This window comes from Loxodonta africana, chromosome 3 (genome assembly GCF_030014295.1).
Source record: "Loxodonta africana isolate mLoxAfr1 chromosome 3, mLoxAfr1.hap2, whole genome shotgun sequence".
In the NCBI taxonomy this organism is placed as follows: domain Eukaryota; kingdom Metazoa; phylum Chordata; class Mammalia; order Proboscidea; family Elephantidae; genus Loxodonta; species Loxodonta africana.
This window is the reverse complement of record NC_087344.1, coordinates 101838386-101850011: the sequence shown is the minus strand read 5'-3', so window position 1 is coordinate 101850011 and position 11626 is coordinate 101838386. Positions and strand designations below refer to the sequence as shown.

The window sequence follows — 11626 nt, the reverse complement described above, 5'->3', positions numbered from 1 at the left end:
GCCAACTCTTCAGACATGGATTGGACTGGACAATGAGTTGGAGAGGGATGCTGGTGAGGAGTGAGCTTCTTGGATCTGGTGGACACTTGAGACTATGTTGGCATCTCCTGCCTGGAGGGGAGATGAGAGGTAGAGGGGGTTAGAAGCTGGCGAAAAGGGCACGAAAAGAGAGAGTAGAGGGAGAGAGTGGCCTGTCTTATTGGGGGAGAGTAATTGGGAGCATGTAGCAAGGTGTGTATGGGTTTTTGTGTGAGAGACTGACTTGATTTGTAAACTTTCACTTAAAGCACAGCAAAATTATTTTTTAAAAAATGGGCAAAGGAAACGAACAGACACTTCACCAAAGAGGACATTCAAGAGGCCAACGGACACGTGAGGAAATGCTCATGATCTCTAGCCATCGGAGAAATGCAAATCAAAACCACAGTGAGATACCATCTCGCCCTGGCATTACTAGCACGAATCAATAAAACAGAAAATAACAAATGTTGGAGAGGAAGCGGGGAGACTGGAACTCTTATGCGCTGTTGGTGGGAATGCAAAATGATACAGCATCTTTGGAAAACAATATGGTGCTTCCTTAGAAAGCTAGAAATAGAAATACTATTTGATCCAGCAATCCCACTTCTAGGAATATATCCTAGAGAAATAAGAGTCATCACACGAATAGATGTATGTACACCCATGTTCACTGCAGTATTGTTCACAATAGCAAAAAGGTGGAAATAACCTAGATGCCCATCAACAGATGAATGGGTAAACAAACTGTGGTACATACACATAATGCAGTATTACACAACACTAAAGGACAATGATGAATCTGTGAAGCATCTCATAACATGGATGCACCTGGAAGGCATTCTGCTGAGTGAAATAAGTCATCCACAAAAAGACAAATATTGTATGAGACCAGGACTGTAAAAACTCATGAAAAGTTTTACATACAAAAAGAAACAATATTTGATGGTTACGAAGGAGGGCAGGGGTGGGGATGAAAAAATATTTAGTAGACAATAGGTAAGTGGTAACTCTGGTGAAGGGCAAGACAGTACTCAATACTGGGGAAGCCAGCACAACCTGCACAAGGCAAGCCCATGGTCGCTCCATAGACACATGGACCTGAGGGACCGAATTGCTGGGCTGAGGACTGTGGGGGCCATGGTCTCCAAGAAACTCTAGCTCAATTGGCATAACAGAGTTTGTAAAGAATATGTTCTACATTCTACTTTGCTGAGTAGCGTCTGGGGTCTTAAAAGCCTGTGAGTGGCCACCTAGGATACTCCACTGGTCTCACTCCTTCGGGAGCAAGAAAGAATGAAGAGAACTAAAGACATAAGAGAAAGATTAGTCCAAAGGACTAATGGACCACATCAACAGCAGCCTCCACCAGAATGAGTCCAGTACAACGATATAGTGCTCGGCTACCACCACTGGCTGCTCTGACAGGGGTCACAATAGAGCTTCCTGGACAGAGCTGGAGAAAAATGTAGGACACAATTCTAACTCAAAAAGAAAGACTAGACTTGCTGGTCTGACACAGACTGGAGAAACCCCGGGAGTATGGACCCCAGAAACCCTTTCAGCTCAGTTGTGAGGCCACTCCTGAGGTTCGCCCTCCAGCCAAAGACTGAATAGTCCCGTGGAACAAAACAAGACTAAAAGGGCTCACCAGTCCTGGGGCAGGGACTGGAAGGTAAGAGGGAACAGGCAGGTGGTAACAGGGAACCCAGGCCTGAAAAGGGAGAGTGTTGACACGTGGTGGGGTTGTTAACCAACGTCATACAACAATGTGTGTACTGTTTGATGAGAAACTAGTTTGTTCTGTAAACCTTCATCTAAAGTTTAGTTTAAAAAAAAGTAAAAAAAGGAATGTCAATCATAAAAAGACAAATATAGCATGGTTCCACTATTAGAATAAATTGAGAATAGATATACATACAGAAAGCAAAGTTTTTTGATAGTTACCAGAGATGGGAGGGAGAAGGAGGAAGAGGCACTTTCTAAATAGTAGACCCTTGATACTTTTGGTGACGGGAAAGACTAGACAAAAAAATGGGTGAAGTTAGCACAACTTGACCAAGACAAAGACACTAAGAAGTACAGGAGAAAAGGTGACAATTTCAGTAAATGGGATATATAATACATACAATTTTGCAACAAAAGTAAAAACAACCAAAAAATATGTGTGCGTGTACATGGGTAGATATGGATGCATACGTGTGTATAGAAAGGCATACGCAAGTAATCGCACATGCCTATATAGGTATATCTGTGGGTGTGTGTATATACACGTTTGTGTATGCTGCATATTAAAAAAAAAAAAAAAAAAACCCACAGCTGTCAAGTTGATTCCGACTCATAGCGACCCTATAGGACAGAGTAGAGCTGCCCAATAGAGTTTGCAAGGAGCACCTGGTGGATTCAAACTGCCAGCCTCTTGGTTAGCAGCCGTAGCACTTAACCACTATGCTGCATGTATACTCACATAAGTAACAAACCACGTACAGAGGCTTCCTAGACATATGCAAACAACTAATGGGATTGGGTTATAGGGTTGGAAGAATTGGGACTATAGTCTTGGGGGACAACGTAGTCAATTGGCAGAACATAGTTCACAAACAATGTTCTTTATCCTAAATTGGTGAGTAGTAGTGTCTGGAGTCTTAAAAGCTTGAGAGCGGCCATCTAAGATACAACTATTGGTCTCTACTCATAAGGAGCTAAAGAGAATGAACGCAATCAAAGGCTCAAAGGAGAAACTAGTTCGTGGAACTGACAGCCCACACGAACCACAGCCTCCTCTAACCTGAGAACAAAAGAAATAGATGGTGCCTGGGTACCACTGTTCACTGTTGTTCTGACCAGGGACAAAATGGAAAGTCCCAGGTAGAATGGGAGAAAAATGTAGAATAAGACTCAAATTCCTAAAAAAGGCCAGGCCTACTTGACTGACAAATATGGCACAAATAACCTTTGAACTTCAATTTGAAGCTATTCCTGCAGGTCACTTTTCAGCCAAACAGATTGGCTTACAAAATAAACACTATCACCCGTGAGTAATGTGCTCCCTTAAACAACTAAATGAGATCAAATGGTCAACATTTCCCAAAAGCAAAGATGAGGAGAAGGCAAGGAGGGGAAGCCAGATCAATGGAAACAGAACTAACAGAAAGAAAATGAGAATGCTGATACATTGTAAAAATTGTAACCAAAGACACAGAACAATTTGTATAAATACTGTTAAATGGAAACCTAATTTGCTGTGTAAACTTTCACCTAAAACACAATAAAATATTATTAAAAAATAAATCAGCCATTGAAAACCATATGGAGCACAATTCTAGTCTGATATACAGGAGTATCTATGAGAGGGAATCAACTCCAGAGCAACTGTTTTTTGTTTGTTTTTGGAGTTGTCATGGATTGAATTATGTCACCCTCAAAATGTGTGTATTAACTGGTTAGGCCATGATTCCCAGTATTTTGTGGTTGTCCTCCATTTTGTGATTGTAATTTTATGTTAAAGAGGATAAGGGTGGAGTTGTACCACCACCCTTACTCAGGTCACCTCCCTGATCCAAGGTAAAGGGAGTTTCCCTGAGGTGTGGCCTGCACCACCTTTTAGCTCTCAAGAGATAAAAGGAAAGGGAAGCAAGCAGAGAGTTGGGGACCTCATATCACCAAGAAAGCAGCACCGGGAGCAGGGTGTGTCCTTTAGACCTGGGGTCCCTGCACCTGAGAAGCTCTTCAACCAGGGGAAGTTTGAGGACAAGGAATCTTCCTCCAGAGCTGACAGAGAGAGAAAGCCGTCCCCTGGAGGTGGCACCCTTAATTTGGACTTCCAGCCTACTTTACTGTGCGGAAATAAATTTCTCTTTGTTAAAGCCATCCACTTGTGGTACTTCTGTTATAGCAGCACTAGATGACTAACACAGGAATGAATAATCAGTGTTATCACAGAAACAGATTTTGTGATGTGATTAATAAGCAAAGCATACCCATTTTCAGAGTTAATTATTCAAAATCTGTATTAACAATGATGTAAATATAAAGATCAGCAATATTCCTGGAGTCAGTAAGAAAATACTTAATTTTATCATAATTTCAATCAACTCAAACTAAAATGTTGCTTCCTTAAATCTTCCCATTTTCTTTACATGGCATTTTCAAAAATCAAACCAAAATCTTTTAAAAGGGAGTCAAAATAGTAGTCAAAATGCAATCACTATTTTTTTTTATTATGAGGTAGAATTCTTGCCTTCCATGTTGGAGCCCCGGTTTCAGTTCCTGGCCAATGCACCTCATGCACAGCTACCACTTATCTACCAATGGAGGCTTGCTTGGTGCTATGATGCTGATCAGATTTCAGCAGAGCTTCCAGACTAATGTGGACTAGGAAGTAAGGCCTGGTGATCTCTTCTGAAAATCAGCCATTGAAAACCCTATGGAGCACAATTCTACTCTGACATGCATGGGATCAACATGAGTCAGAGTCTACTCTGCCGGAACTGGTTTTATATTTTATGAAGACACATCTTTGTTGCTACAGTTTGGCCTGGATTTTTATTTATTCTGATACTAATGACAAAATACGGTTGGAGTCAACTGGATAGCATACAACAATAATGTGGATGAAGGAGCACCAATCAAACTCAAAACATTTTTACAATTTTAGAGGAGGATTAAACTTTCACTTTGAAAATACACTTTTTTTCGTTATAAAAGATAGTTCCACCAAACTTTAGAATATAAAATTTAGAAAGATGATATGGAGTAAAAAAACTCAACTTTTCACTTAGTGTAACTGTAAATTCTTTGATCTCTTGTTGTATGCTTTTCCCCATGTAAATTTCCATTATTAAAGAACGTTGTAAATTCTATCTTTGTGATAGAGTTCCTAAATGATGTTCCTAATAGCCTTCCACAAATTCTAAGGTAATGCCAAATCCAACCAAAGTCATTACCATGGAGTCCATTCAGACTCATAGAGACCCTATAGGACAGACTAGAACTGCCCCACTGGGTTTTCCAAGGCTGTAATCTTTAAGGACCCGTTCCTGTAGAGTGGATTCCGACTCCTAAGAACCCTATAGGCCTAAGGTTACTTTCCAAGGGGCGGCTGGTGCATTTCAACTGCGGAACTTCTTTGTTAGCAGCCGAGCTCTTAACCATGGCGGTACCAGGCCTGGTGGCATGGTGGTTAAGTGCTACAGCTGCTAACCAAAAGGTCGTAGTTCCAATCCACCAGGCCCTCCTTGGAAACTATGGGGCAGTTCTACTCTGTCCTATAGGGCCGCTATGCGTGGGAATGGACACCACGGCAACGGATTTGGTTTAATTTTTCAGGAAGCAGATCGCCACATTTTTCTCCCCCACAGGGGCTGGTGAGTTCCAACCATCGACCTTTGGGCCTACCTTTTGGTTAGCAGAGCGCTTTCACCACTGCGCCACAAGGGCGCCTTTTAAGGTAACAAGGAGGCATTGTATCACAATTAGTAAGAGCAGAGATTCTAGAATCTGGCCAACTTGAATTTTATTCCAACTCAGTCACAGTAACAAACGGCAATGTGTTTTTAGCGTCTTTGAGCCTGATTTTTATTTGTAAACCCAAACCCTACCAAGACTAACTGAGACGAAGTAAGTATAGCGTTTATCACAGCGTCAGGCGCCGATGGCACTTCTGGAGGACGGAAATGCCGCAGCCAGGTTAACTCGGGAATGAGGAGTGGGTGGAGGGCAGCTGATTCCGAGGGTTTTTCCTCCTTCCTGCCCTCAAAAACCAACCTTCCCTTCAGCTCCTTCCAAGGATTAGTAGGGAAATCCCCCCCGGGGTGGTGGTGGTGGTGGTGGTGGTGGTGGTGGTGGTGGTGGTGGTGGTGGTAAGGGACCCCGAACTCGCATTTTCTTAAAATCTCTTCCAGGTGATTTCACCGGCTGACGTAGATGGGGAACTCGCGACGTGGTTCAACCGGTCCCTTTAAGAATCTCCCTTCCTCCTCCCTTCTCTCGCCTACGTCTAGACCGAAAGCGGAACCGGAAGCCGTGGGGGACGCTCCGGTTCCCAGTATGGCGTCCACCTGGTCCTCAGGGCTTGCGGCTCCGGAGTCTTTAGCCGTCCAGCTCCTGGGTGTGCTGTGGTTCGTGTCAGTCACCACGGGACCTTGGGGGGCTGCTGCCACTACCGCCGCCGGGGGCGAGGAGACGCTTAAGTGCGAGGACCTCAAAGTGGGACAATATCCTGTGTGGGACCTTATGAAGTGGCGAGGTAGATTTGGGTCACGAGTGGATCGCAGACCTCAACACCGGCTAGGGCTGTACTGAAGGGAACGGTGACTCCTGGCCTTTAATGACAGTAGAACCCTGGGAGGGGAAGAGTGATGTGGTGAGAGCGGCAGAAGCCACTCTGTGATTTCCTCAGGATCTCACTGCTCTTAGCCCTTTCCCTTCTGAGCCATCTGTTTTTACTGGTGGGCCTATTCAACACTTTGTGGGTGTGCCGGGGCCTGTTTCAGGCACTGCTAATACAAAGATTGCTAAGACCGAAGCTGACCCTAGAAAAGTTTGCCAGTTTTAGGGAAGAGAAAGAAGTAATAACGATATAGCCAATGTGTGTCGCCTTTTTGTCATTAATTTTACATATATTACCTCATGTAGGAAACCCTGGTGGCGTAGTGGTTAAGTGGTATAGCTGCTAACCAAGAGGTCGGTAGTTTAAATCCGCCAGGCGCTCCTTGGAAACTCTATGAGGCGGTTCTGCTCTGTCCTGTAGGGTCGCTATGAGTCGGAATCCTCTCGAGGGCAGTGGGTTTGGTTTGGGGTTTTTTACCTCTTATAATCCTCAAAGCCCAGACTTCCAGAGGGGTAATTCCTGCTTCATTTTGTGACTTTGGGCGAATTATTTGAACTCTGTTTTCTCATGGGGAAAATAATGGTACTAATTAAAAGGGCCGTTCTGATGCTAAAAATGAGTTAGTACAGGTAAAGCACTTAGAATAGTGCCTGGCACACAGCATGGGTTGAATGTCTTAGCTATTTATTTGCAGATAAAAATCTAGAAGGTGAAATTGTTAACGGGAACAGCCCACTATCACCTAGCTCTGATAAAGGCAGGAACAAATGCAATGGGAGTTATATTCAAATTAAAATAGATATTTTTGTACAAAATAACAAACTGTTACACCAATTCTAGAACAGAAAAACTAATAACAGAAGCCTGAGATTTAAGAAGGATTCTATGAGAGAATTTCTTAAGATTAAGAAAACTATCTCACCGTATTTTTATGTGTATTGGGAAAAGGTAGCCATTATTTGGTTTTCACAGAATAGCTCTAACTTGCCGAACACCATTATGCTAGAAGTTTGAGAACCTATTGAGTATTTTTTCTTGGCAAAAAATGCTGGATGATTCTAAGAAACTAACTGAGCAGTATGAAAACCAAACCTGTTGCTGTCCGGTCGATTCTGACTCATAGTGACCCTATAGGACAGGGTAGAATTGCCCTATAAGGTTTCCAGGGGTTTACAGGGGGAGCCCTGGTGGGACAGTGGTTAGGCTCTCTGCTGCTAACCAAAAGGTCAGTGGTTCAAACCTACCAGCTGCTCTGCAGGAGAACAGTGTGGCACTCTGCTTCTGTAAAGATTAACAGCTTCGAAACCCTATGGCAGCAGTTCTATTCTGTCCTATAGGGTCGCTATAAGTCAGAATCAACTGAAGGTCAGGGGGTTTGGGTTTTGGTTTAATCTTAACGGGAACAAATAGCCAGGTCTTTTCTTCTGCTGAGCTGCTGGTGGATTCAAACCTCCCACAGATTAGCAGCTGATCATTTAATCATTGTGCCACCAGTGCTCCTCTGAGTTAATAAACTTTACCTATAATAAGTTAAAGCAGGTTAGCAGCTGATCATTTAATCACTGTGCCACCAGGGCTCCTCTAAATAGACTTTACCTATAATAAGTTAAAGCTCAGATATTTAGTGACACTAAAGGTGTATTTGCAGTTGTGCTCCTTGACTTGGACAAATTAGCATCCTCTCTTTACATGTAAATGTAAACATGAGTACATAATATGAGTTATTTGAGACAAGATGTTTTGTGTTGAAATGTAGATCATATTTCCTTAACTTTTCTTACATACATTTGTAAAGATCCAAAAATAAATGAAGCCACGCAAGAACCAGTTAACTGTACAAACTACACAGCTCATGGTAAGACTTCCAGAAACATCTTTAAAAATAATATAATAATATAACATAAGCTATTACATATATCAATATATGGTCACTAAAATTAATAAATGTGTTTTTTTCTAAGTTATAAATTATTATCTCGTTTCCATAACAACTTAAATATGGATAATTGACTGGGAGTTGTCAATATTTAATTTGAAAAAGAATCTTATTATCTTAATTATATAAATTGGGGAGTTTGTATTTCCTTTTTTTTTTTTAAACTTTGGAATTTGTATGGCTGTTTTGATGATCCTTTATCAAGTTATGTTATGCAAAGATGCTTCTTTTGTTAGATTTTTAATTACTCAAGTAGAGTAAGAGACTCTTAGTGTAATAAGGTACAGTGAGAAACTGTATCTCTCCTGTTCTTATAAAATATATTGAGGAACATCTGAAATGTGAAAATAATGTAAGGATTTTAAGTATGCATCACTATTTTCTTGGTGGGGTGTTTTGATAATGGATAACAATTTACTGATTTGGAGGAGCTTCTAAAATGTGTATTATACTAGATAAAAAGTAATAAATTGTTCCCTGTTTAGCCTTTTCTTCTAAAGGGGTATACGTTGCTGTGGGGGAGGTAAGGAATAGATTTAGGTTGGGGCTAATTAGCATCATATTTGTCGTGGTTCCTAATGATGGCAATTAAATAGTATTATTTTGAGAAAGAAATAGCCATTGAATATATTATTGCTTTACCTATTAGACAAGAAATAAGCTTATATTGATATGTTCTTTATTTGTAAGTAAAAGCTATTTTTGAAGAGATTCACTGTGTAAATGAATTAAAGAAAGTGTTAGAGAACTTTTTCAGGGATGGCGTATATATGTGATGTATATTCAAGTAATTGATTTCTCGATTATGAATTTGTATATAAAAAGCAGATGTCCTTCTATCTTTTTATATTTCGGCATACTATCAGCCTAATTCTAGTCAACAGAAATATTTGAAAGTAAGTTGTGTTAAAATTTTGTATTTTAGACTTTTTGTCGTGGTCCTAAAATAGTTTTTCAACAGTAAGTTTATATATGTGATTTATGTAGCAGATATTATGTAATATGTACACATCTATGTATTTTATATGTATTAAGCTTAATTAAAATAACTGCAAGGAATCTTTTAGTTAATTAATAAATATGTTTTGCCTGTTTTACAGTTCAAAGTCTTTTATATCGTGCTTTCAGAAAACAGGGAGTAGAATTAACACAAATAAAGAAGAATCAGCTTTCAAATGTAGTCAAGTTCCAACCATTCATTTGAGAGATAATGGAAATCTGTGAATACAATTATGACTCAGGTATCTAACCTCAAACTAGGAGGCAGGAGCTAGCTATCCCAAAAAAAGCATTTCCTAACCTGCAGAGTTCTTAGCAGTTACAGAAATTTTGAAGGAAACTGTACAACTAAAAAGAATAATTTCTGCTGGAAAAGTGCTCTGCCCTCCAGTTAGATAGTTCTTTTGTATAAAATAAATTTGAATCCACTTAAGGATAATAAGTTTTTAAACATACACAAAATCAATAAGTGATCAAGTTGCTAGTAAGTGTAAAGGACTTGGAGGTGTTTTGATGGTTAAGAGCTTGGCTGCTAACCAAAAGGTCAGCAGTTCAAATCCACCATCTGCTCCTTGGAAACCCTATGGGGCAGTTCTACTCTGTCCTATAGGGTCACTGTAAGTCAGAATCGACTCAGTAGCGGTGGGTTTGTTTTTTTTTGTTTCAGGGCCTATCAAGGTAAGTATTCCTAGATGAGCGGAGAGCTACAAGAAAATAAAAGGAAAGCTTTCCATAAAAGAGAATGATAGGTTTACTTGTTTGGAGAGAGTAAATCGGTTCCTGTAAAGTATAAATATATTTGCCTGATTGAATCTGGGGATGTATATAAAGTTTGTAGATAAATAAATAAAAGACTTTAAATCATTATCCTGATTTTTAAAAAAATTTCTGAGACAAATGTGACTCGCAAGGCTCCTGTAAATGGATGTGCAGCTTACTGCACAAAGGTGCCCACCTGAAAGTTGGAATGGGTTCCACCTTCCTAACATAACACCCATGAGGCTGTGGCCCTCCAGAGGTAGTGCCTTTTCTATGTTCCACTTTTCAAACATACAAAGACTAATGGGGTGGTGTTGGTGAGTCACTTCTAAGTCCTGATCAGAGAGGGACATCAAAATGATGCATGAAAAATTCTGGTCCTAGCATAGAATGATAGAAGAAAAATATGAGAGTTGTGAAAAGTGTGAGCTATGTAATCTCCAGCCAAAATGATTCTTCCTTTACTTTTTTCACTGAGGACATGCAGGACTATAGCAGAATCCTCAAACTAAGTTTCATTTTCTTGAACTATATGGGTAGGGATGAATGGGGGTAGTTTTTTGAAAGAGAGGAACGTTGGGGGTGGGTGGCAAGGAATTGAGACCAAAAAAAAAAAAAAAAGGCAAAGGAAATTCAACTAAGATAGATATCATTTAAAACTGTTGCAGTTAAGCCCAATGTCAGTTGACATATACATTACTTATTTAGAATTTATTATGTGGCAGGCTTCTGCCAGGTGTATGGTTGATATATAAAAGAAGACATAATCCATGCTCTCAAAGTGTTCTTTCTAGATTATGTAACATATATAAGGAAAAGTGTTTTCCATTTTTCTATCCATGCAATGCAAAAGCATTTAGATTCCAGTTCTAGATGATTTTGCTGCGATCTTTTGGCAAATGGTCTTTTTTAAAACTTTTTATTGAAGTACATATACAGAAAAGTACATAAAATGAATTTTCACAAACTGAACATACCTCAAGAAACAATATTACCATCATGCTAGAAACCAGTTGTCGTGGAGTCAGTTCCAACTCATGGCAACCCCATGCGTGTCAGAGTAGAGTTGTGCTCCATCAGGTTTTCATTGGCTGATTTCTCAGAAGTAGATTCCCGGGCCTTTCTTCCAAGGTACCTTTGGGTGGACTTAAATCTCCAACATTTCGTTTAGTGTCGTAGCCTTTTGCACTACCCAGAGACTTCAGCGTGCCAGAGGCCCCCCTCGTTCTCTCTTACCACTATCCTGCCCCAAAGGGTAGCCACTATTCTAATTTCTAACAGCGTAAATTAGTTTCGTAAAGGATATTTTGTTAACTTGTTATTTGGAGGTAATTCCAAGGTTACAGAAAAGTTGCAAGAATAATAGTAGTATAAAGAACATCCAGATTCACCAATAGTTAACATTTTCTCTCTTGCTTTATCATTGTCCACTTTTGCATGCCTCTGCCTGTCTGTTTTTATGTATATATACATAATACATATACACTGGTCCTTTACCCCTAAATACTTCCGTGTGTTTTTTCTAAGAGTAGAGATACTCTGTTAACATAAGCACAGTTCAGTTTTAAACTTCAGTAACTTTA

General features: G+C 40.1%; 1 protein-coding gene across 12 annotated transcripts in view; it reads left to right on the top strand.

The window, feature by feature from the left end:
* The first annotated feature begins 6017 nt into the window (after positions 1–6017).
* The window catches only part of TM2D1 (TM2 domain containing 1), an 82534-nt gene continuing 76925 nt past the window's right edge, over positions 6018–11626 (top strand). For 8 of the 12 annotated variants that reach the window (XR_010321402.1, XM_064282063.1, XM_064282057.1 and 5 more), the window contains exons 1-2: positions 6018–6236; positions 8134–8204. Coding sequence is in view for 10 of the 12 variants with exons in the window: in XM_064282063.1 (XP_064138133.1) it covers positions 6067–6236; positions 8134–8204 (241 nt within the window). In the remaining 2 variants the exon portion in view is untranslated. The remainder of the gene's footprint in view (positions 6237–8133; positions 8205–11626) is intronic. The other 4 variants (XR_010321404.1, XM_064282064.1, XM_064282065.1 and 1 more) reach the window with 2 other exon arrangements.